The following is a 27,858-nucleotide window of genomic DNA, read 5'->3' as shown; positions in this document are numbered from 1 at the left end:
GGCAAAAACAAACAAACAAAAAATGACAGCAGATAGAAATATGGTTTCACACAAAGAAATGAAATTTAACTAAAATGATAAATATTTATTGATTGTTTAAAGCAAAAATAATAGCTCCGTTGATGTGGGGTTTACAACATATGTAAAAGTAAAATGTATGGCATTAGTACCGAGCTTGGTAGGGGAGAAATTTGTGATGTTCTTACATGAAGTGGTATGATATCACTTAGAGAAATACTATCACTTGGACTATAATAAATTGGAGACAAATATTATAAATGCTAAAGCAACCACTAAAATAATAAAACAAGAAAATATGATTAATAAGTAACGCAGGATATTAAGTAGAATCGTTTAAAAAATCAAAAAGAAGGCATAAAAAGAGGAAAAGGGGAACAAATAATAAAATAAGAAAAGAAAAGAAATAAAAAGATTTAATCCTAAACATATCAATTATCACACTAAATACAAACAGCCTAAACATCCCATTTAGAAGGCAAAGATTATCAGACTGGATTAAAAAGACCAAATTATAAACAACCTACAAGAAATCAATTTTAACTATAAACACAAATAAAATGAAATGAATGGGAAAAGATATACCATTATAAGATTAGTCAAAAGAAAGTTGTAATGGTTATATTAATGTCAGAGAAAGTACATTTTAAAGCAGTGAATTTTCCATGGCATAAAGATGATCATTTCATAATGAAAAAGGGATCAATTCACCAAGAGGACATAACAATCCAAAACATTTATGTACCCAGTAACAGAGTTTCAAAATACAGGAAGCAAAAGATTGAGAGAACCTTAAGGAGAAATAGACTAATCTACAATTATTGATTAATTTCAATTCATCATTGATGTAACATTCTCCACTGATATAACAAGTAGACAGAAATTAGCAAAGATAAAAATGTGAACAACACATCAACTGACTTGACCTAGTAGCCATTTCGAGAACACTCCATGCAACAATAGCAGAATGCACATTCTTTTCGAAAGCATTTACCAAGGAAGACCATATTCTGGGCCATAAACATCACACGGGGCCTATTATGGGGAGGGGGGAGGGGAGAGGGATTGCATTGGGAGTTATATCTGATGTAAATGACGAGTTGATGGGTGCTGACGAGTTGATGGGTGCAGCACACCAACATGGCACAAGTATACATATGTAACAAACCTGCACGTTATGCACATGTACCCTAGAACTTAAAGTATAATAATTAAAAAAAAAAACAAGTCTCAATAAATTTTAAAGGATCCCAGTAACACGAAAATAGGATTAATAACAGAAATCAATAACAGATACATATTTAGAAAGGCCCTAAATAGTTGGAAACTGAACACACTTCTAAATAATTCCTGGATCGCTCAAAAAACATATCAAAAAAATTAGGATTTTTTAAGTACATGAAAATTAAAATACAACATATTCTTTAAGGTAGGATACTGTTTACAGCAATAATTCCAGGGAAATGTGTTTAACACTAAATATAGGCACTGCCTATATGAGAAAAAAAGAAAGGTCTCAAATCAATGACTTCAGCTTCCATCTTAACAAACTAGGAGAAAAAAAAGAGCAAATTAAACCAAAGTTTAAAATAGGTGAGAAATCATAAATATCAAATCAGAATATAATGAAATAAAATACAGAAAAATAATACACAAAGATCAAGAAAGCCAAAAGCTGGTTAAAAGATTTTAAAACATGAAAGAAGCTTTAGCCAGACTGTATTAGTCCATTCTAATGCTGCTATGAAGAAACACCCAAGACTGGGTGATTTATAAACGGAAGAGGTTTAATTGATTCACAGTTCTGCAGGGCTGAGGAGGCCTCAGGAAACTTACAATCATGGTGGAACGACATGTAAACATGGTGGCAGCAAGGAGAAGTACAGAGTGAAGGGGGGTAAAAGCCCCTTATAAAACCACCAGCTCTCGTGAGAACTCTCTCACTATCGTGGAGGTAACCGCCATAATAGTGAAGAACAGTGTGGAGGTAACCACTTCCATGATTACCTCCTACTGGGCTCCTCCCATGACACATGGGGATTATGGGAACTACAATTCAAGATGAGATTTGGGTGGGAACACAGCCAAACCATATCACAGACTGACGAGGAAAAACTATAGAAGTCACAAATTAACAATATAAAACATGAAAGCACGGTATTGCTACACAATCTACAGATATTAAAAGGATAATAAGAAAATATGAATAATTTTATGACATTGAATTTATATTGGATAACTGATGAAACAGAAATTATTTTAAAATATCATTTACAAGAACATCAGAAATAGAAACACTTTGGAATGTATTTGACAAAAGATGTTTAGGATTTGTACATTGAAAACTACAAAATGCTGTTGACAGAAATTATTAAGACCTAATTAAAATGAGAGATGTACTGTGCATATGGGTCAGAAGACTCAATATTCCTAATATGCCAACTCTCCTTAAATTTATCTATAGATTTAATGCAATGCTACTCACAATCTCAACAGTCTATTTTATACAAATTGACAAGATGAATCTAAAAATTCATATGGAAATGCAGAGAATCTAGAATAGCCAAAACAACTTTGAAACTGAAGAACACATTTTGAAGAATAACAATACCTAACTTCAACATGTATTATAAAGCTGCAATAATCAGGCCAATGAAGTATTCATGTAAAAACAAAAAAAGTAAATGAATGGACCAGAATAGAGTCTAGAATAGACTAACACTTACATGGACAACTGATTTTCTACAAAGGCACAAAAGCAATTCTGTGGAAAAAGGATAATCTTTCTGACAAATTGTGCTGGAATAATGGAATATCTATATGCAATAAAATAAAAGAACTTTAATCCATACCTCGCATCAGATAAATTAATTCCAAATGGATCATAAATCTAAATGTAAAACCTAAAGCTGTGAAACTTCTAGAAGAAAACATGAGTAAAAACTTTTGTGACCTTCGGTTAATTAAAAATTTCTTACATATGACACAAAAAACATGATCCATAAAAGAACAAATTGATAAATTGGACTTTATCAAAATTGAAAACTTGTTTTTTCAGAAGCACTATGAAAGATAACAAAAAGACGAAGCATACACAGAGAACATATTTGCCAATCATCTATCTGATAAAAGATTTGTATCCATAAGGTATATGCAACACTCAAAACTAAATAATAATAATACAAACAACCCAGTTAAAAAGATAGGCAAAATGTTACACAGTCACTTCACCATATAAATCATAGTTATGGCAGATAAGCACATGACAAGATGCTCATCATCATTAGTCATTCAAGAAACACAAACTAAAACCACAATGAGAAATCACTATCCACATACTAGAATGGTTCAAATATTAAAAAGAAAAGACTAACTATACCAAGTATTGGTGAAGATGTGAAGGAACTGGAACTCTTACACTGCTGGTGGGAATAAGAAATGATACAATTTTGGAAAATAGTTTGGCACTTTCTTAAGTTGTTAAACATACACCTACCACATGATGTGCCCATTCCATGCCCAGACATTTATCCAAGAGACATGAAAACATATTTCAGTTCTAACACTTGTGGCAACTTCATCTGTAATAGTCAAAAACTATAAACAATTCAAATGCCTATCAACAGGTGAATGGATGAACAACTTGCAATATAACAGGTGAATGGATGAACAACTTGCAATATAATAATAGTGGAATGCTATTCAGCAATCAAAATGAATGAAATACTGATATAAACAACATTAATGAATCTCAAGATAATCATGTATATGAAAGCACGACAAAGTACTGTATGATTGCATTTATATAAAGTTCTAAAAAATGCTAGAGTAATAGTAGGTTATAGTGCTAGAAATCAGATCAGTCATTCCCTGGGGACAGAGGTGGGGTGGGAGAAGGAAGTACCACACGTAGGAGCATGAGGGTGGGATTACAAAGGAGCAGGAAGAAATTTTCTAATTGATGATATATTCATTTTCCTTATTATACTGATGGTTTTATGAGTGATTTCTCATATTGATATTTGCCAAATATATAATTTAAATATGTACAGCTTATTATATATCAATTATACCTCAATAAAACTATTTACAAAAAGAAAGAAAATCTAGGAAAATTTTTGTAAGCAATACTTTGCCTATCATTTTAAACCTTCAAATAAGCAAGTTAATCTTAAAAATATAATTATAATTAGCTGGGTAGGGTTACCAAACACAGGGCATAAAAAATAATAGTATGCAACCAAGAACAGAAAGTTGTTATTTCTTACTTAACAGATTTTTTATAAATCTGCCTCATCCTTTAGAGAGTCTAAGTCTTGGTGTAAATGAAATGACTATAGAATAAGAGCAGTGGGGAGAAGAGCGAGGAGTAACAGTGCCTCTGACTACCCATCTCACCTGTGCTGCCCCATTCTATCCATTAATACCTGCTACCGCCTACCGAAACCACACTCTGTTTTTCAAAAAACCTGGGCATAGGGAGATAGTGCATGATCACTGCCTTCAGAAATCTTGCAGTCCTTGTAGAGGGAAAACACTGATATAATAACTTAAAAATCAGTATGGAAAAGTGTTGATTTAGAAGCTACAATAAGGGCCAGGCGCGGTGGCTCAAGCCTGTAATCCTAGCACTTTGGGAGGCCGAAATGGGCGGATCACAAGGTCAGGAGATCGAGACCATCCTGGCTAACATGGTGAAACCCCGTCTCTACTAAAAACTACAAAAAACTAGCCGGGCGAGGTGGTGGGCGCCTGTAGTCCCAGCTACTCGGGAGGCTGAGGCAGGAGAATGGCATAAACCCGGGAGGCGGAGCTTGCAGTGAGCTGAGATCTGGCCACTGCACTCCAGCCTGGGCAGCAGAGCGAGACTCCGTCTCAAAAAAAAAAAAAAAGAAGCTACAATAAACTAGCATATACACGAGCATCCAGATATAAAAAACATGAAAAATAGACTCTAATCTTTCTACGCATACCCCACTAATATTAAGTGTTTTGAATTACGATATATTTTCAAGTTTCCTGAGATATAATTTATTATTACTTTAGTACTAGAAAAAAATCAACCATGAAACAACATTTGCAGGACTTTAATGTGCCAAGAAATCTACTGGGAACTGTATAAGGGATATTAGTGTCAAAAGCACAATAAATTAACATTGAGATCTAAAATCAAGTACTTCTGTTTGCTTATTAGCCATGAGATCATGGACAAGTAAGTTTATATTTGTGAGTCTCAATTTCCTTTATCAATAAAACCAGGATAATCACTGAACCATCTGTGTTTACAAGGATATGAATATCAAAGACAAGAATTACATAAAAGTATGTTCGAAAACTGTAAAATGCTATCCACCCTAAAATATTGTTTTGAATTAGAGATAGCCTGATGTAGCACTTTCAATTTTATCTAAACCTTTAAGCAAAGCAAATAAAATGTAATTTTTAAAAATATCAAGTCAGACCTTTTATGCGTTTTTCACATATTAAAATAAAAGCTTTTACAAAAAGGGTGTGAACAAATTGAATAAATTGTGGTGTTTTATGTCAGAAACATGCTTGCAAGGCATTATGCTTTGGCTGAAAAACTTGAGAATTTTAAAGTAAGAATATTTGCCTAAGTTGAGCACAAAACAACACATATATTCTCCACTAACATTTTAAATGATAGAAAATTTTAGTCATATTTTAAGACAAAAAGAAAAGTTAGAATCACATCATCTTACTTTAGATGGTCTTGCCAATGCCATCCTTTTCTAAATACACTGAATATTTGTAAAAAAGGGATAATTTAAAATCAGATTAACTCTGTGGTTTCCTTATCACTTCACTGATGTATTTTCTATTTATTCAATCTCTTTTTCATTTTGTTAATAATTGTAACATACATGCAAAACATCATATAGAGTATATATCCTTAATGATGACTATATGGTATCTACATTATAAAATGTGTATTATAGTAATTCATTGTTTGTTTGCTGGTTTTTTAAAAAGCTTTCTGTAACCACGTCAACAGCTAATCCCATCATGACACTATCAGAATCAATCTAAAACTAATTTCAAAATGTTCTAAGCTTGGGATCAGCAAACTCTGGCCCACAGGCCAAATCCAGCCATCTGCCTGTTTTTGTACAGCCTGTGAGCTAAGAATGGTTACTTACATTTTCAATTAAAAAAAAAAGACTGTTTCATGATACATGAAAATTATATGAAATTCAAATTTCAGTGCCCATAAGTGTAGTAACATTAATTCAGTTTACATACTAACTATGGTTGCATTTGTACAAGCACAGAGTTGAATAACTGTGACTGAGACAGTATGGCCCACAAACCCCAAAATGTTTACTATTTGGCCCTTTAAGAAAAAGAAAATTTTGCCTCCCCAAGTATAAGCCAAAAGTATTTTGTACTCTCTACTGGTGGGTATTTGATGGGCAAAGGACACAAAAATAGAGAAAGCACACTAAATATATCATCAAATTTCATTATTACAATTTACATGAAACACCTTTAGGAATATCATCTAATCTAATTTTTCAAAGCACCCTTTGAGGGAACTAACATCATCTACTTTACAGGTAAAAAAAAACTGAGATTTGGAGAGAATGCAGACCTGGAACTCAACTGCGGTCTTATGCATCATGTTCAGTGTTCATTTCATTACACCCAACATGCCTTATTATCACAAGATAAATTTTACTGTTACCATCGCCATTTTATTTAGAGATTAATAAAGACCATAGTAACCATGACTAAAAAATAATTATAACCTGAATCATGTTAATATTTTTATAAATGGAAATATTAGAGAATTATATAATTACTTCAAATGATTCTTTAAGGAAAAACATTACATATTTCCTGGATTTGTGAGAGGAGTTTCCCAAGTTTGTGTGAGACCCGGAATCCACCAACCTGGTTACATGCCAAAGTCGGTATAAGAATTTAAGAACTCTGTTTTTATTACTATCAAAAGAAACTCTAACAAATTTGATAATTTTAAAGTATGGGGATAAAAGGATCATCAAATTTTAAAAGTAACAGGAAATATACTTGGCTTAAAACAAGCAAACATTAAGAATTTCTGGAATTCTTGAAAATTTTTATACACAACAAAACATTTTATGCCTTACAGCATACATATGCATATACAAACTCAGTGCCACTATTTATTTAATACTTCTACATGTAAATAAACTTTACTTGAAAGTGAAAATAGTATGAAAACAGTTGTCAAATGAATTTAAAATTTTGTGTCTTTACCATTTTTGACTTTTTGGTAACATTTTTACTCAAAAGGTAAAGATATAACTCTTTAGTATTGAAATTTCATTTTTGGTAGCCATATGTGGTTTAGAAAGAAAGTACATTCTGTCCTCTGACTTTTGGTCCAATTTTTCTTCCAGAAAGTACGAAAATATTAAAACTTCTCCAAGCAAATTCTATGCTAAATTATTACAGGAATAACACCAAATTGGTACCACCTAATTTCCTGATTGTAACGTGAACTGACAGCAAAACAGTGAACAAACCAATGAAGTGAAATTAGAAAGTTTACTATTAGCTTTGTAAATCATTTAATCAAGTCACTTATTTTAAATTTCACATTGGTAATCTATAAAAACACTACCTCAAAATTTTCCCTTGCCAATCCCAAATAATTTGAGACTAAGTTATTGTCCCAGACTAGACGCATCATAAAAATCACCTGGAGAACCTGTGAAAAAATAGATTCCTAGACCCCATGAGGAATTCAGAAGGTCCAGAGCTAAGCAATCTATGTTCTGAATAAAGTCAAGCAATCTAGTTCCACCACAGACCTATTGAATGCCAAGTAAGAAGTGCTGACCTAGATAAATCTTATCAAGGAGGAAAGTTTAAGAAGCATTTTGTAAAATGTAAAGTACTCTTCAGATGTAAGATATCACCAAATAAATGGAAAATCAACAAAGATAAGAGAAAGTGGGGGAAAAAAGAAGAATGCAAACTGAAACAAACAGGACCTTAATGTCTATCAAGTTAATAATATAACCACCTGAAGGGAGAGGGAAGACCTATCCTATTTAACTTTGGAACATAATATTTGACCATGTACCCATTAGCCTTAGTAAAGGCAAAATGAGTGTAAACAATATTGTACTCCAGTTAGTACACTTGTTTTTGTTTTTCACAGCAGTAAGGGTTAGCAATTCTAAAACTGCTTTGTGTGTATTCTAGCACTGAGCAAATAAGTAATACATTGTGGGAAAGGGAAGCCAGGTTTCTCACTGCTGGAGAAGAAAGTTACAAAACAGAAAGAAAGAAAAGAAGTTTAGAATGGACCCTTCGGTTTTGACCTAGAATGGGACATATTAGTATGAATACACACCCTTTAATCTATGTACATACAGAGATACAGGTATATAGATTTGTGTGTATTACGTACACACATTGTGTATATATTGTGTGCACTAACTAACTCTGCACACAGAGAGGGCTATAAACAGTAACAATGAATAACTATCCTCCAGACACTGGTTTGTAAATACCATTTTTCAACAAAAGGAACCATGGCTCCTTGGAGAAATGGCTGATTCCAGTGTTATATCAGGAAAAGTATAAGATCAACCTGGTACATCTTATACTGCTAGAAAGAAAGTCCTCAAAAAACAAAAATGATGGGGGATATATCAAAATTACACAGGAGTCAGCTTGAATGGGCTCTCACTGGCCAAATAGGGGACAATTTCAGTAATAAAATGAATGACATAACATTATAGCCCACAAACTAAAATAAGAATCCATGAGTCCATCCTGATAGAAAGGAAAGAAGGGAAGGAGAATGAAAAGTGCATCACTTACAGAGCCTAGCACTATGGGCTGCACACACTAAATACTTTTTTATTGAATAACATTATTCTAAATGCCCAAATTGATATTTAGCATTTTTGTTTACAAAAAAAAAAATGCCTTTTGCATCTTAAAAATGTCACTGGGTTCTTTTTTAAATCTTCAATTTCTTTTCTCATTATATTCATATTTTCCTTTACATTCTTGAGCATGTAGAGCATATTAATAAGGACAGCTGTCTTTGTCTACCAATTCTATCATCTCTGTCATTTCTGGGTCTGTTTCTATTGACTATTTTTTCTTTTTCTCTTGGTTATGGGTCACATTTTCTTATCTTTTCATATATCTAGCATTTGTTTACTGGCTGCCAGACATTGTGAATATTTCATTTTTGAATATTATATTGTTTTGTTTTACCTTGAAGAGTGCTGGATTTTGTTCTGAAAGTCAGTTATGTTATTTCAGCACTAATTTGAATCTTTTAGGGCACCCTGTAAGCATTTTGGGGAAAAGTATACTGTAGCCTTGACTCTAAGGCTAATTTGGCCCCACCTTTAAAGTATAGCTCTTGTGGGGTTCCTACGAAATGTTACTGATACTCATCAAGGTCTCTCCAATCTCGTTTATGGGAACTTGAACAATTCCCAGACCTGTATGACTTCTGTGAATTGTTGAGCTTATAGCTCCCTGATAACTGTTCTCTTACTAGAAGTTTTTCTTACCCAACATTATGGCCAGATTGATATCCAGCCAAAGAGTTAAAGTGGCCGCACTGTAAGTTTTTGTGTATGCCCCTGCTTTCAAAGTACTCTGCCCCGTGAACTTGAGCCCCTTACACTCCCTGAACTCTCGTCTCTGCAAGATTGTAGGGCTCAGCTTGAGTTCCTCAGCCCTCTGCCATGTTCTGGGAATTTTCTCAGAAAGCCTAAGTACTAGTAGGACTCATTTTGTTTCCTTGTCTTAGGAATCACAGTTCTGTCTGCCTTTGTCCAATGTCTGAAAATAATTATTTCCTATGTTTTTTTTTTTTTTTTTCAGTTTTCTAGTTGCTTATGACAGGAGAGTAATCCCAGACCCTTTTATTCCCTCATGGCCAGAGTCACTTTTTGATTTTTTTATTAACTTTTGAAGACATAATATATTCATACAGTTCAAAACTTTGTTTTCTTTAAAAGAAGTAGTGAAATGGGGTGGGTTACTTGACAGAAATGTGTAATAGAGAAAATTTATTTTTTAAATGGGAGTTATTGTATCATGTCTATTAGCTGAGAGAGTAACATGATGGTGCAGAAAATAGAGGATAATGGCAAGAAAGTCCTTGAGTTGACAATAAGAGATAGGACTCAGAACACATGACAAAGCATTCACCTTAGATCAGAACTCAAAGAATTTATTCACAATAAAAGTAGAGAGGAAAATTGCATGGTCAGTGATATAGGCAGCCTGGTAGATTTGGGTGAGAAAAGCAGTCATTAGAGAAACTCCACCTGCTTATGTTTTCTCAGTGAAAATAAAAAGCAAGATCATCAGTGAGTCTCTCTGGCTCACTCTCAGGAAAGCCAGCTGCAATGGTGTAGGCTGTCCTATGGGGAGATCTACATAACAAGAAACTGAAGGAGGTCTCCAGCTGACAGCCAGGGAGGAACTGACGCCCTCAGTCCAACATCCCATGAAGAACTTGGAACCCCAAGAACTGATCTCAAAAGCAGCTCCTCCTGAAGGTGAACCTTGAAATGACTGCAGTCCTGGTGGCTGACACCTTCAGTGCAGTATTTCTAAGAGACCCTGAAGCAGATACTCCCTTCCCGTTCCACCCGACACTAAGCTGCAGCTGAATTCCTTAACCACAGAAACTGTGAGATAATAAATGGTTATTGTTTTAAGCCACCAAGTTTTGGGTTAATTTATTATATGACATTACATCATGAATGCAGATATTGGAACTTGAAAGTGGGGTGCTGCCATAATGAAAACCTAAAAATGTATGAGTGGTTTTGCAACCAGGGCACAGAGGCTAGAAGGATTTGGAGAAGCATGGTGAAGAAAACCTAAATTGCCTCAAACAGACTGTTAGTAGAAATCTGGTGGACTTCAAAGACTCTGTCAGTAAGGTCACAAAAGGAAGTGAGGGATAAGTTATTGGAAAATGGAGAAAAGTGATCTTTCTTATGTAGTAGCAGAGAGCTTATTAACATTACCATCTGTAGTCATGCGGAAAGTACAGAATGTGCCTATTGAACTGAATTATATATTTAAGGAGATTTCCAGCAAGTGTTGAGGATGTCTCTTGGTTTCTTCTTGCTATAAGAGGAGAGATATACATTGAAGAAAGCACCATTAAACAAAAGAAAAGAGGACTTCATAGTCTTGAAGTGTCCAGCCCTTCCAGACAGCAAACACTGTTAAAATTAAGAAATGCCTTCTGAGCAAAGACCAAAGAGAAGACAGAGAAAAGATCTCTAGGAGGTTTGCAGGCTTTTATAATATCTAATGGAGTGAACACCAGAGAGATCCACTGGAGGTCCAGGTAGTTTTGTGAGAGAAGTATATTAGCAGAAATACTGCTAATATAGAGACAGAAAGAGACAGAGACAGAACAAAATGAAAAAGAAAAAAAAAAAAAAGCTGTTGGACCATTCAAAATTGTGCTGATAGGAAAGCAGGCTGTGAAAACAACTTAGATGCAAATATGGGCTGCTTTTCATGAAGAAGAGAGGGTTACTCAGGCCAAAACCTGGTACCCAGAAAGAGGAGCCAAGAACCACGGAGAATTCTTCCTGAAGTTGGGTAGTAGAGGGAATAAACTAACATGAAGGGTCAAGGGGAGATGGTTGAAGAGCAGGATTCTTGACATGGAGATTATAGCATGCTAATTGGTGATGACAAAGTCTAGAGCATGTCCATGACAAGGGGTGAATAAGGTGGTGTGAAAAACACAAGAATATTGAAAATAAGCATTCAAGAAACTGTAGATTAATCACATGGATGCTGAAATCATCAAGAATGCTGGCAGGAGTAATTGTGAAGACAAAGTAAAGTACGTGTTAGTAGTTACAGAAGCCCAAACTCCAAGCATGACCTGGAGGGCCCTTCACAATCTGACCCTTGTGTATCCCTGCATCCTGATTTCTTCTTCATTCCCCAGCTTCCCAGCCCCACCACACTCAACTTTTCAAGTCCTCCCATGTGGTATCTGTGCCTCTGGGCCTTTGCAAATGCTCTTCACTCTCTGGTTCATTCTCCTCTCCTCCCTCTTCACCTGGGCTGGATAGCCCTAGTAAGTGTTTCCACGAGGCACTGTATTTATTACATCACAGCATTTCCAAACTTTGCTGTTATGTCTTCTGTTTTTACCACAGAATGTTAGCTCCGGGAGGGCAAGGGTTGAGTCTGTGTTGTTGAACCTTGCTCTCCATGCTCAGCTCAGTGCCTGGAACACACAGGAAGCACCTAATAGAGAGAATTTCCTTCCTAGATCTAAGAGGAAATCTCTAGAGCAGTTTCAAAATATTACATTTCTAGAGTATCTGTCCTTCAGACTCTCTGACAAACATTAATATCTGAGCCCAAACAAAGCTTTCCCTTAAGGGACATATTTATATGGCTTTAAATCCCTTACAAACAGTAGATTTTATCCCTTTTAAAATATACATTTTTACACATGGAAGCATTTGAAAATTTCTCCTGTGAATTCTCCAATGTCCAAAATAGGTGAGTCTGATTCAAAGCTTTTCTACAGTAACCACCATTATAGATTTTCTCTTCCATGGAGTTCTCACTGGTTGTATTGACCAGCTTTTCCTATATTGACCAGTCCTTCCTATTGAATTAGAGTCCTACTTAATTACTTGGAGATACATTGCCTTAAAAGCCAAACAAAAATAGAATTAAATGCAGAAACAGCATGTGATAGTTGGTATAATGAACATATTAACCAAATCATAGAGGTATAATGTGGCAGGAAAAAAATAGGAGACTGTTTCTCAGATTCCTTGGAATTATGACAAGTTTTACTGTGCTAACATTTTTAGAAACCTAGGTTCCAAGTAAAAGAAGACCAAATTAAAATCATCTTGTAAGAAAGTTTGAAAATCTACCTAATTTACCTAATTTTCTCATCTTCTGGGTCCTATTGTTCAGAGGAATAGACCAATGACTGTTCAGTTGACTAAACTGAAGCTAAAATTCTCAGCTATAGGTAAGTAACTATTCAAATTTATAATGCTCTGAAATTATATATATCTATATATTACATATATACTTATCTTTTTCAGAAAAATACCTCAAGCCATAATTATAATATATACATAATAGAATTTAAGCCCTTACAAATATTCACAGGGCTTTAAAACTGAGCACTTTACCCTAAACTGCTGATAAGATCAGAAATTGTCTAGAACAGGAACCCAAGTGAGAATTTTTAATCACATCCAAAGCATTTAGGTCATCACAAGGAAGTAGTACTATGCAAAGGAATACTTTTCTCTGAGCTAAAACCTATTTTGCTTAATAAAGCAGGAAACTGCCCTGAACTTCAAATATATCTTCATCCACCATAGGGCTTCCTTTCTTCTCTCAATACTCAGAAGTTGAGGTAAGCCTTCTTTAGACCAACCCTGTGCTCTTTTCATGGAATTTGCCTATTCCATTATTCACTCTCTATAAAATATCTTCAATGGGTCCCCTTCTATTACCAACTTTTCTCTCCCTGCTGGGTCACTTTCTATAGACTAAAAACAAACTCATGATTTCCCATCCTTTAATTATCCACCCTGGGACATTCATTATCCATTAGTCTTCCACCTCTACTTTCTAACTCCAGCCAGGCTTCTCAGGCTCTAGAGATTTATAACTCAGTCACTTTTGTTATGGACATTTGTCTACTTTCTGGCTGCCCAACATCTGACTGAAGAATCTACCATCATACAAGGCTGAAACACTGGCAGTTAGAGCACCTTCTCACCAACTAGATACCCACATCTGAAACACTGGCCCTCATGATGATTGCACAAAGATGCAGGGGCTTGTAGGTTCATCAGAGTCGTGGCATCAGGTGACCTGCATGTGGAAATGATGACCACAGGGACACTCAATGTCCAGATACAATAGCAGTGGCACTATATCTGGGTTCCTCCTCTGGCTGACTTAAAGAATTAGTCCAGTGGTCTAACACTAGTAATAAATATTAACTACAGCCTGGTAATCAATACAGAAAGGAGACCAGTGGCAGCTATGCATATTACCTCCCTTACAGTATGCATGCATGTGTGTGTGTGAGTGTGTTTCTATATATTAACGAATTTCTTCTCAATCTTTTCCTTCCCCTTATTATTTCATATAAGGATTCTTGCTATTATTAAATTTACAATTTTATATTTAGCTTCCACAATATTCATTCAGGTAGAACCGTGATTGAATGTGAGGAGCAATTAATACTGTCCAGAGAGCAATACTGTACATGTTGCACAGAAAACATAATGACAATTGTGACATAGCATCACCCACTTTGGGAGAGAGGCTAAGACTGTCTTCTTTTGTTCAAAGTGTAGCCCACCACTCCCCACCCCCTGAGCAGCTCCTGTGGCTCAGACAGGGGCTGTGGCAGGAGGAAAGATGCCACAGCCTGAGTCCTGGAAGGCCACTGCCAGTGTTGCAGAAATTGAAAATGGCCCATTAGTTATGATAGGTCTATAATGGGAAGTGTCACAGTTCAATATTTCTGTTATGGGTGCATTTTTATATATGTGACCTGCGCAGTTTTGGTTTTTGTTCATTTCAACTTCAGTGAATTGACTCAGCCACTTAAGAATGTGCTCATCCACTATTCACAATAGCAAAGACTTGGAACTAACCCAAATCCCCCTCAGTGATAGACTGGATAAGGAAAATGTGGCACATATACACCATGGAATACTATGTAGCCATAATAAAGGATGAGTTCATGTCCTTTGCAGGGACATGGATGAAGCTGAAAACCATCATTCTCAGCAGACTAACACAGGAACCAAAAAACAAACACCACATGTTCTCACTCATAAGTGGGAGTTGAACAATGAGAACACAGGGACACAGGGAGAGGAACATCACACACTGGAGCCTGTCAGGGGGTAGGAGGCTAGGGGTGGGAGAGCATTAGGAGAAATACCTAATGTAGATGACAGGTTGATGGGTGCAGCACACTGCCATGGCACGTGTATACCTATGTAACAAACCTGCACTTTCTGCACATGTATCCCAGAACTTAAACTATATTAAAAAAAAAAAAAAAAAGAATGTAATGTGCTCAAGGGATCTGGACTCCATGAACCATTTCCAAAACAATTCTATTCTTGTTTCACTCAGGGTCCAAGTCTATTACTAGAGCCACAGTTCGAAGCAAACAAAATTGATGATGTGATAGTCATATTGAAGATCCAGAAAAAGGCCACTTGAAATTGTCTTCTGAACTAGGCATGATTTTTAATGAACGTGCTCAGGAGTTGAGAGACTTGGGCTATCAGAAATGTGCTTTTAATATGCTTATCAGTAACTGCAGGCTACCACAGAGATGTGCCAGGGACAAGGAATGCAACATGTAAAGTCCTACCGCCTGACCTGCCAGTTGCTAATATTGTTATCTGTTTCCACAATGAAGCTTTTTCTGCCTGTCTCCAGATGCTGCACATTGTCATAAATTGCATGCCAGCAAACCTGCCTCATGAAATCATCCTCATGGATGTTGTTAGTGACCTTGATGATTTGAAAGGAGAACCAGATGAATATGTCCAAGAATACCTCCTTGGAAAAATTAAGTTATAAGAAATATAAAGTGTGAGAGATTGATTCAAGGAAGAATGAGTGTAGCAATCCAAACAACAGAAGTCCTTGTGTTCCTAGACAGCCACATGAAGTGAATGTGATGTGACTGCAGTCCTTGCTGGCTGTCATCTGTGTGGACTGGCACACCATGATGTTCTCAGTGATTGACATCATTAGTGCCAATACGCTAGCCTACAGCTCATCCTCTGTTCGTGGAGGATTCAACTGAGGGCTGCACTTCAAATAGGAGCTTGTTCCCCTTTCTGAGCTAGGATGAGCAGAAAAAGCCACAGCACCAACAAAGTCACTGATAATGACTGGAGGATTGTCTACCAGGAACAGACAGTATTTCCATGAATTTGGACAGTATGATACTGGCATGGGTATCTGGAGAGGAGAAAATTTGGAAATATCATTTCAGATCTGGATGTGTGGAGGTAAGTTCTTCATCATGCCTTGCTCTACAGTAGGACACATTTTCCAAAAAAGGTGACCATATGGATCTCCTGAAGGCCGGGACACCATGAACACAACTCTTTGAGGCTGGCACGTGTCTGGCTGGATGAATAAAGGGGCAGTATTTTTCCTTAAGACTTAATCTGAAGAGGAAAAGCTATGGAACTATCAGTGAGCATGTTGAATTGAGAAAGAAGTTGGGATGCAAATCATTTAAATGGTATTTGGATAATATTTACCCAGAGGTGCAGATATCTGGGCCCCATGCCAAATTCCAGCAACCCACTTTTATCAGTAGAGGGCCAAAATGCCGCCAAGTCCTTCAACTTGGAAGGCTCTATCACTTCCAGACCAACAAATGTCTGGTGGCTCAGGGCTGCCCAAGTTGGAAAGGAGGCATACTAGTGCTTAAGGCCTGTGAGTATGGGAACCCAAATCAGAACTGGATTTATAATGAAGAGCATGAATTGGTTTTAAACCATCTTCTTTGTCTAGGTACGACAGAAACTAGCTCATCAGACCCACCACGAATCATGGAGTCCATGGGTCAGGCAGACATGGACCTTTGGGGAAAATAATTGGCTGCACCAGATGTCAGTTGGACAGCGCCTAGAAGTGATGGCTCCACAGGGTCAGGAAGACTCTGTTGCTATGACAATCTGTGATGGCTCCTCCTCACAACAGTGGCAGTTGGAAGGTTAAGATGGACACCGTAGCAGAAATGGTGTTTCATCGGGCTTTGCCTCCTCTGTGAAGTGTAGGGCTTTAGAAAGAATGTTGTTGGTGCCAGGAAAGCCTTGGTTTGGTAGAGCCATCTTGGATAGAATGACATGTCCCATCTTCCTGGAGATGCCTGGGAATGTTAACAGAGGTAACACAGCAGATCTGATAGAGATGGGAGCACTGAGTGTCCGCAGGTGAAGAAGTATGTTTCACCAAGACACTGAGGTCATTTCTGAGCTTCTATTAAGGAATTTCCTGCTTATAGAGGAAAATCACAATACAATTTTAACTCTAGAGTTTTGTCTGTACACAACGACAAAACTCAGCAAATGGATGTTTCTATTCAAATTTATTTATGCCTCTTTTTAATCCCCTTTAAAGATGGAATGGTTCTTATCTATCAGGAGTTTGTCATGATTTCCCTTCTTAGAAGACTTCACAGGAGACAGTGTTTTTTCATTTTACTTATCATTTGCTTAGTATGTTCTAAACAGACAATTTTTTAAAAAAAAGAATCTACATTATGTTTAACTCAGAAGGCATCATTTATAAGATAATATTTCAGAGGCAGTTAACTATTATAAATTATTTTGATGAATTATAATACTACATACATGTGAAATAAAGGATTCTTTTGGTTTTTTTTAAAGTATAGTTGCACCTAATTAGGTGAAAGTATGAAGTTATAGGGAAGTTGTAGGGAAAGGTAGGTACGTGTAGAAAGGTGTGTGTGAATGTTCTAAGTAGCCAACGAGCCAATGAAGTGAATTTTGCTGATGGTTAAGCTATTGTCTGCCATCTTCAGTGCACCCTAAGCTCTGTTTTGCCATGCTGGGGCTGGAGCTCAGAAAACCATAGTTCTCCTCTGCTACCTAAATTCTTGTTAAATTCTACCTGTGGGGGAGCTAGAAAGAGACGAGAATAATGGAGTGACAAGGGAGTTGATCCCTCCTGTTCTGCCTCCCATTCTTGAAATATCACTCCAGCCAGAGGTTCCTCACCTGGGCAGCAGCAGTTGGTCCCAGTAACCAGGTTTTCTTCCCATATTCTCAGCGCCAGCCATAGTATACCTTGGATATATGAATTCCAGCTCTGCAGCGTCCCCCCATCAACTGACTGAGGAACTAGCATAAAGATCAGCTCTTCAGGGTCCTTTCTCCAAGTTTTGCTTTGTTCTGGCAACCTCTCCTTCCACTCTCCTGAATGAGCTTTGCCTAAAGACCCATTATTTTCACACTGCCAAATCCATACATATTATTCAGACCCTATTATATCTTCCTGCTATATCTGACCATTGACCACTCACTTCTCCCACCTTCAGACAATATTATTTCTTTACTAATAATTTTTTGGCTCATTAAGACATTTCTGGAGGGTAAATCAGAAAATCTTTTAGAAAACATTTTGGCAATATGTATTGATTCAACAAATAATTTTTAAGCATTGTGTAAATATTTCCATTGCATTAATTTCTAGAGGTAGAACAACTGTTAAAGATAGTAAGTGCTTTGTGTGTGCATTTAGTAAGTGGTACAACCAGGTAGTCTGACTCTAAAATCTGTCATATTAACCTCTACACTAGGAATTTTCAAATTGAGTTCCATCAGAATCACCTAAAGGACTTGGTAAAATACAGATTAATGAGCCCCACCCCCCTAATTTTTTATTTACAAGGCTGAGCTAGCAAATTTAAATTTCTAAGAAGGTTCCAGGTGATACTGATCTCCTTCCCAATACTACACTACCCACATATTTTCTTATTAACTCTTATTCATCTCTAATGACTCAACTCAGCTATCTCCTTCCTTCGGAAACCTTGGCTCCTCTCTTCCCTCACCAGCTGAACTAGATAACCCCCATCTAAGACCTCACAACAGTCATGAGCTCCCATGACATTATGTGCCTACCAAATACATATCGTAACCACTGAAACTGAAACTCTGTATGCATAGGTCCCAACTGCTAACCTTTGAGCACCTCAAGGACAGCGATCACAACCATTCACCCTTTTTTACATGTCTTTAAGTTTCTTTTTAAATTTGTACTGTGATAAAATGTATATAAAATTTAACATTTCAACCATTTTAAGTGTACAGTGCAATGACATGAAACACATTCACATGATTATACAACCATCACCACCCCCCAACTCCAGAACTTTTTTCATTTTCCCAAATGGAAACTTTATAGCCATTAAACAGTAACTCCCCAGTTTCCCCTTCTCTCAGCCCCATTCTACTTTCTGTCTCTATTCATTTGTACAGGGACAGTTTCTAGCACATTGTTCCTCAACGGTATTATCTCAATAACTGCAGAACTGAAGGAGGCGAGACTTTAAGCATCAAATAGAAGAATTAATGAGAAAGAATTTTAAAGAGTTAAAATTGACATAGAAATGGTGTATATCATCACTGGAGTAATTAGAAAACTTGAAGGACATATTAGCTGTTTGAGTTATAAGTATATGGCTGTTTGTAAACAATATCTTTGTTCTCTTTCTAGCACAAATAAATATTAGCCACTCATATTTTTAAGTTTATAAAGAGATCCAATACGAAAAATCATCTGAAAAAGAAATATAAAACACATCTTTTTTCCTTTTCCACTCAAATACCTAGGACTCCTGAATTGAGTTCACTCTTCTTTCAGACTCTATGCCCACCTATATCTGCAATATCTTTGTAAGGTACATGGATGTGCTTCAGTCAAGAATTAGGCCAAGCCAGATGTCCAGGCCTGCATGACTCAGCGAGTACAGCGCATGCGTGTAACTCCACCTGTTATCACAGCCATGTAGCCATAACATAGGAAGGCCATCCCTTGGCCGTATGCCACTACTGTCTGTAAAAGGTATAATTGCTCTGCTGACACTGTACAGTTGCTCTTGTACAGCCGCTCTTGCACCCAGAGAGAGAGAGAGTACCAGAGCTGTCAGTCTTGCTCTGACAAGGGGAGCCAGGGCATGGCTTGACATGGCACAGTCTGGCTCACGTTCATGCCCAGAGAGAGAAAGAGTTAAGCTGCTGACCCTGAAGGCAAGGGAGAGCCAGTCGTGCAGCTGTGCATAGGAGCAGCTGGCCCAAGCAGTCGAAACAGGGCAGAAAGTGAGAGAAAGCTGCTGGCAAGAGAGCTGCTAATGAGAGACCTAGTCCGAGTAAGCTGCTGATAAAGAGCTGCTGAATAAAACTACATTTCACCTGCTTATGGCCCCCCAGTGTTCTTTCAGCTATTGCCCATTCGCCCACTCCCTTGGGACCTCAGCATGAGCTGGAACCTGAACTTGAACCTAACAGTTGGTAGACTCGTGGAGCTGACAATCGTGACCCTAAACCTGACTGTCTTGCTACCTCAATTAACAGGAGAAAAGAGGAAACCTAAGAGAGCAGAATGCTATATTAAAAAATAAAACATATAAAAGGAAATGTAGGGATGCAAGAGGTTTATAATCTACTTCTGCATATGAAACCTCTTTTAAAAAAAATTGTGTGGTAGAAATGCCCAAATTAATTATTTGGTACTTACAGAGCATATAAAAGATGGACCTTATGGTTGTAATTCTTGAATGGATTCATAAATAATGACTCCACATAGCAGATGAATAATTTCAAGTCTCCTTTTAGCCAGCACTGTATGTTCCAGTTTGCACCTGAATTAAAAAAAAAAAAAAAAAAACTGCATGAAATCTCAAAAACCATCTGAACAACTCAGTGAAAGAGAAGAACTAAATCAAATTTACCAGTGTTCTGATACAACTTCCATTTCCTATTCTGAGAGAAAAAGAACAGACTTTAACTAGGGGCATGCGTTTGCCCATCACTTAGTCCCTTTGGCCCTCAGTTTCCTTTTTTCTGAAGTAACAGAATTAGATTCAATTATTGCTTCTCAAACTCTCTTTAATTTCAAACCACTTAAATAGGACAAAAGAGCTCAAAACTCATCTAGCTCAGTTCTCACTTTTCTTTCCTTTTTTTTTTTTTTGAGATGGGGTCTCACTCTGTCACCCAGGCTGGAGTGCAGTGGCATGATCATGTGATCATGGCTTACTGCAGCCTCGAGCTCTCAAGCAATCTTCCCACCTCAGTCTCCTAAGTAGATGGGACTAGAGGCACGCATCTCCATGCCCAACTAATTTTTTTTTTTTTTTTTTTTTTGGTATTTTTAGTAGAGATGGGGTTTCATTATGTTGCCCAGGCTGGTCTCTAACTCCTGAGCTCAAGTGATCTGTCCACCTAGGTCTCCTAAATGCTAAGATTACAGGCATTAAAGCCACTGTGCCCAGCCTTTTTTTTCTTTTTTTTTTTTAATATTAGACAGTTAATATGCCAACATCATAACAAGGTCTGAGGGAGGGACATCTCACACATTACATGTGAAAATCCAGTCGTCATGCTTTTGAGGGAGGAAAAGATATGCCTGTATTCTCATACTGGAGGTCTCTTTACATGAATGAGTCAATTGACTCCATTCTTCCCAGCTTTTCCAAAAGACTTGGGATAATTTTGTTGTTTATATTTCCAGACGCAGAATTTTTAACTACACTAGCTACAATGAGTATGCATTATACTTAAACAAAAAAAAAGAATTTTTTTCTTTGCTTTTTTGTTTTTCCAACTTTTATTTTTAGTTCAGGGGCACATGTGAAGGACATGTTAGTTAGTTAAATAGGTAAACGTGTACCATAGCAGTTTGCTGCACAGATCATCACATCACCTAGGTGTTAAGCCCAGCATCCATTAGCTATTCTTTCTGAAAAACCCATGTTTAAAATGTAGATTATTTCAGAGATATTCCTTGCCTGAAGAAATATTATTATTCATGAATATTTTAAAATTTAACCAATTCAACAATATTATCAGTCATTTGATATTTTATATATTTAACAGAAATAAGGTGTGTTTTCTATTTCAAAGCAAATTTAAAAGACTACAAGGAATGTACTTAAAAGTAAAATATTTCCCTCGTTATATTTTTATGGGATACAAGATAATTGGGGAATTATTTATTATTTTGTTCACATAATGAATCCTAATTTTATTATCAATATAAAAATGATTATGTATGTTAAAAATCAGAGCCATAAGACAAGACTTAAAACACATTGTTCAATACATTTAAAAAAATAGCTAATGCTTACCTATTTGTTGAAAAACTAAAGAATTTACTGTTGAAACAAATGTCTTTCCTTCAATGTTGTCTGCACATAAGGAGCAGTTTCTATCTTGCTCACTCCGAAAGCAACAGTGGAAAGTTGTTTTGGATAAGTTAGAAAAGTGAGTATCACTTGAATTAAACTCAACAGCTGTCTCATAATGTCCATTCAAATTTGAAGTATTCTTTGACAGTCCAGCAGGCAAAAGGAAGTAGTCATAGGTTGAATTTGGTGGCATGCAAGACAACTTAAATCTCCAAGGAGTAATTGGATATGACAAGTTAAATGCAGTTATCACATAAATAAATTCTGTTAGGATATTAAAAAGACACATAGAAAAAAGTGATCATTTTGACTAAGATATGAACAGAAAGTATCCGAGATTAAACCACGTAGTGCTCAGTAATTATTTAACTTTCTAAGTCCTCACTAAGTGAATAACTTCGCGCTTCCATTGTACAATGTGTTATATTCAAGAGGATGCATTCATTTGTAGAAATAACTCCACTTTCTGACATCTCTTTTCTTTTTGAAAATTGACACTTCATGTTTTCTCTTTAATCTGACATGTTATATTTATGTTTTAATAAAAGGAAACAAACACTGAATATTTTATTTTTCCTTTCTAAAGCATATTATCTAGCTTCCATTATAAATGATAAATATAATATCCAGTATAAATGATAAATAAATATCTGGATGTGCAATTATATAAACAAACATCAAAGCGCTATTTTAATATGTACTTAAGAGAGTAACACCAACATATTAACACTGCTTTCGCTGAGCACTTTTAGAAAAAATTTGTCTTCAACATGATGATAGCTTTGACGATCTCCTGAATTTTCCCATGATCCTCCAAATACAAAACATCACATAAGACACGCCCTTAGCACATTACACAAAAAATGATGCAAAAGAATAGACTTCTTATGGGAAATGCCCACTGCTGATTAAATTGTCACTTTTTAAACATAAAAATTAAGAACAATTATACAATCCAGTACCAAAAAATCTGCAAAAGTTAAACTTTTTCTTTTCTTTTTTTTTTTTTTAAGACGGAGTCTCGCTCTTGTCGCCCAGGCTAGAGTGCAGTGGCGCGATCTCAGCTCACTGCAACCTCTGCCTCCCGGGTTCAAGTGATTCTCCTGCCTCAGCCTCCTGAGTAGCTGGGATTACAGGCACCCACCACCACACCTGGTTAATTTTTGTACTTTTAGTAGAGACGGGGTTTTGCCATGTTGGCCAGGCTGGTCTCAAACTTCTGACCTCAGGTGATCCACCCACCTTGGCCTCACAAAGTGCTGGGATTACAGGCATGAGCCACTGCGCCAGCCAAACTTATTTTTAAATATTTGTTTGAAAACAAAACAATTCTCCATAATTGTTTTTTCAACAAGTTACCCAAATGATGCAACAATTGTGTTGGCTTATATAGACAGTAATGCAGAATAGGAATTCTGAGAATCTTGTATGGATTTGTATGAAATGAGAATTTTGAAGAGTTATGGCAAATGTAACAATGTAAGGAAATAGAAGTAACCATGATGTTTATCAGTAGGTGAATGGGTAAATTCTGATACATCCACACAATTAAATATTATTCAGGGCTAAAAAAAAATGAGATATCAAGTCACGAAAAGGTATGGAGGTTCCAGCACTCTTCCAGAACTATGCATCCAACAAAGGACTAATATCCAGAATTTAGAAGAAACAACTCCACAAGAAAAAAACAAATAATCCCATTAAAAAGAAGGCAAAGGAAATGAACAGACATTTCTCAAAAGAAGACATACAAGCAGTCAATGAACATGCAAAAATGTCCAATATCACTAATAATCAGAAAAATGCAAATTAAAACTACGGTAAGATACCATCTTATACCAGTAAGAATGGCCATTATTAAAAAGTCAAAAAATAATAGATGTTGCTGAGGATGCAGAGAAAAGGAAATGCTTATTCACTGTTGGTGGGAATGTAAATTAGTACAACCTCTATGGAAAACAATGTGTAGATTTCACAAAGAATTAAAAGTAGAACTATCATTCAATCCAGCAATTCCACTACTAAGTATCTACTCAAAGGAAAAGAAACAATTATAACAAAAAGACACCTGCACTCATATGTTTGTAACAGCTCTATTCACAATAGCAAAGTCATGAAATCAATCTAAGTGTCCCTCAACAAATGACTGGATTAAAAAAATGTGGCATATTCACACACATGTGCAGACACGCATACACACACACACACACACACACACACACACACACACACACACCCCGTGGAATACTATGCAGCCATAAAAAAGAATAAAATCGTGTATTTTGCAACAACATGGATGGAGCTAAAGGCCATTATCCTAAGTGAAATAACTCAGAAACAGAAAATCAAATACCACATGTTCTCACTTATAAGTAGGAGATAAGCAATGGGTACACATGGACATATAAAAGAGAATAATAGACACTGGGGACTCCAAAATGGGGAGAGGATGGAAGAGGGGTGAGCAGTGAAAATTACCTATTGTGCACAATGTTCGCTAGTCAGGTGATGCACACACTATGTAATATATCCATGTAACAAAATCATACTTGTACCCTCTGAATCTACAAAAATAAAAATTTAAAGAGGAACATAAATGTATATTACTAAGTGAAAGAAACCAATATGAAAAAGACTATGTACTATGTTATTCCAACTATATGACATTATGACATTCTATAAAAGGCACAACTATGGAAACAATAAAAAGATTGGTGGTTCCCAGGAGTTAGGTAAGAAGGTAGGAGGAATAGGCAGGCCACAAAGGATGGATAGGGCAGTGAAATTCTTCTGTATGATTCTACAGTGGCAGATAAATGTCACCATATATACATCTGTCAACATTCATACAATATACAACACCAAGAGTGAACCATAATGTAAACTATGGACTTTGAGTGACAATGATATGTCAATGTGGGTTCATCAATTGTGACAAGTGTACCACTCTGATGGGGAATAGTTGATAACGGAGGGTTATACGTGTGTGGGGCAGGAAGTCTATGGAAAATCTCTGTACCTTCCGCTCAATTCTGCTGTGAACATAAAACTGCTCTAAAAACTAAAGGCTATTTAAAAATGTAAGAAAATAAAATTTTTAATCAACTCACAAATATATTTTTTCATTACAAAAGCAATTATCAATGAAAAACATTCAAATGATACATAGGTAATAACTGTTAATAGTTTGGTTTCTAACAATTTCTATAGATATAAATTAACATAAATATGTATAGATGCAAAAATTGAAGCCAAAGTGATTAATGTGACAAATGTGACTATGGCCATACTGACGACAATTAGGTATCACAACATTACAAAAGTAAATCCATATTATAATTATGTTCCTTTGGACTTCGTTCACTCCTTCTAACATATGTTTCTAAAATCAGAACACCTCAAAGAAAAGTTTTTTTGAGAGAGGGGGCTTACAAAACCAAGAATATGTAATATTACTAATTTACAGCACTATATATTCTAGGTCTACTAGAGGATTCAGTTGCTTGAAACAAATTGGCCTAAAACCCTCACATAAGTATTTAAATGTAAAATGTAATGATGAACTTCAAAAACATAGCAACTATTGATGCAGTTAAATTAAAAGATGAGTCTATTTTATCCACATGCAACTTTGCAAATGATATTTCTTTCCCTCAAAATGAATCCTAAACTCTAAAGGCAGTCTAGAATTTTCATCTGAAGGCATATCTTATTAGGTAACAATATCCCGGGATTTATTTTGATTCACAAACTTGATCAAACCACAAACCTTCCAGAAAGTCAATGTAAAACACTAAAGTCTAACAAAAATTAATAGAGAATTATAAAAGAGAATGAATAGTTCCCTTAAATATATCTAATAAAATTAGAGAATATAAAAAGAGAATGAGCTATTTCTCTTTGATAGTCCCTTGTGGCATAATGTTTTGGAAATCTGTAACTGTGGAGCTATCCAGGTTATTTTCTGGAGGTATACAGATGGCTGCAATGAGAAAGAAGTATGTACAACAAGAAAGATCTGTAGGGCAGCTTAGAAGAGCCCCTTTAGATTGGGGTAGCCAAGGAGATGCTCAGAACCAGTTGACACACAGGTAACAGCTGCCAGATAAAGTTGCCACAACATAAGTTTTGTTAAAGAAAGCTAGATAAACAATTGCCAAATCACATAAGTTTTGTTAAAGATACTCTAACTTTAATTTCAAAAACTTGGAACATAATCTAACTTAGATGATTTGGCTTAAGACAATCAGAATGTCACCAGAATGTGGTAAAAAACACGTGAGAACGGTATGCTCAAAAGTTATTGGCAATGTGGCACAGTGGCTCACGCCTGTAATCCCAGCACTTTGGGAGGCCGAGGCGGGCAGATCATGAGGTCAAGAGATTGAGACCATCTGGCCAACATGGTGAAACCCTGTCTCTACTAAAAATACAAAAATTTTCTGGGCATAGTGGCACGTGCCTGTAGTCCCAGCTACTCAGGAGGCTGAGGTAGGAGAATCGCTTGAAACCAGGAGGTGGAAGTTGCAGTGAGCCAAGATCATGCCACTGCACTTCAGTCTGGCGGCAGAGCAAGACTGCGTCTCAAAAAAAAAAAAAAAAGAATTAATCTACAGAAATATTTTTCCAAATATACAAAGATATATGAATTTTCAATGCAGTATTATTTGTTACAAAAAAAGAAATGTCTATCAATCAGGAACTGGTCAAATGGACTATATATGTTATATATAAATATAAATGTATAATAATTTTATATATATTCATACAGTGCATTGTCATGTAACCATTAAACTAATAAGTACCCCAGCAAATACTGATAAAGATAAAAAGCCATCATGATAAATTGGAAACCTGTTAAATGGAAAAATAAACATCCAGAACAACATGTATAGACCAGTGCTATTTTTGCAGCTATAGATATGAGTGTGTCTGTGTATGTGTGTGTGTGAGTCTGTGTGTGTGTGACAATTCTGGAAGGATACACCATCAGGTTGTCTTTAGAAGGTTGGGAAGGATTTTCTTTTTCACATTTATACACTTATACTATGGTTTGCATTTTTAATCATAAGCATGTATGAGAATTCCTAACTAGGAAAAGGAAATTCTGTTAGTTAATAAATAAAACAACATCTCTAAAGGCAAAATATCTACCATGTTTAAGGGTATTAAAATAGCAAATGAGCAAATAACTTACCCCAATGTAACAAAACCACACAGAATTTTTGACAAGTCATCTTACTTCAGAAAAGTACACCTGGAAAAGAGTAAATCTAAAATTAAAAGACACACACAAACAAAAACACATATATATAAGTTGTCTGTGGAAAACATAAAAAGAAAGGGATTATAGATAAGTCTCTAAATTTTAATAACCTGTGATACTCTAGATCAATATCTGAGAAATATCTCACATTAAATTATGTTATAGATTTATTTCTTTACGCAACCTATATCACTAAAAATACAAGTCAAAAAATGTAAATTGAGTGTTCCTTTATGCCATAACAAACCAGGACACGTATCACAGGATAAGATTGAAATTTTAACTAAACACAAGTGACCACAAGATTGATTAAATATGTAACAACTAATCTAACATCATTAATATCACCATCTTCAATTTTTTTCATGCTCAGGTCTTAAAATTTCCCTGTTTTCTAAAGTCTTTATCTTTACTATGATATTATAAGGCCAAATAATTATTGCATAGGTAACAACTGCCTATTTATTTCCAATAAAGAGGAGAAATTTTACCAGTGGACTTTTGAAAACCTATTGTTAATTTGCAGATGAGGTAATATTGGAGAGTTAGAATAATTAAAAGTCTGATGGCTTAA

The 27,858-nt window shown here is 35.9% G+C and overlaps 1 protein-coding gene and 1 pseudogene across 5 annotated transcripts in view; one reads left to right on the top strand and one right to left on the bottom strand.

Moving 5' to 3' along the window:
- LEPR (leptin receptor) overlaps positions 1-27,280 on the bottom strand; it is a 70,356-nt gene extending 43,076 nt beyond the window's left edge. For all 5 annotated transcript variants that reach the window (XM_011936834.1, XM_011936835.1, XM_011936839.1 and 2 more), the window contains exons 1-3: positions 27,216-27,280; positions 21,959-22,282; positions 20,347-20,470 (exon numbers count right to left, since the gene is read on the bottom strand). In XM_011936834.1, the coding sequence (XP_011792224.1) occupies positions 20,347-20,470; positions 21,959-22,282; positions 27,216-27,255 (488 nt within the window). In that variant the 5' untranslated portion in view covers positions 27,256-27,280. The remainder of the gene's footprint in view (positions 1-20,346; positions 20,471-21,958; positions 22,283-27,215) is intronic.
- On the top strand, positions 14,541-16,803 carry LOC105508066 (annotated as a pseudogene).
- Positions 27,281-27,858: the final 578 nt, after the last annotated feature.

This window comes from Colobus angolensis, unplaced genomic scaffold (assembly GCF_000951035.1).
Source record: "Colobus angolensis palliatus isolate OR3802 unplaced genomic scaffold, Cang.pa_1.0 Scaffold158, whole genome shotgun sequence".
Classification (NCBI taxonomy): domain Eukaryota; kingdom Metazoa; phylum Chordata; class Mammalia; order Primates; family Cercopithecidae; genus Colobus; species Colobus angolensis.
This window is presented reverse-complemented; position numbering and strand designations above follow the sequence as displayed.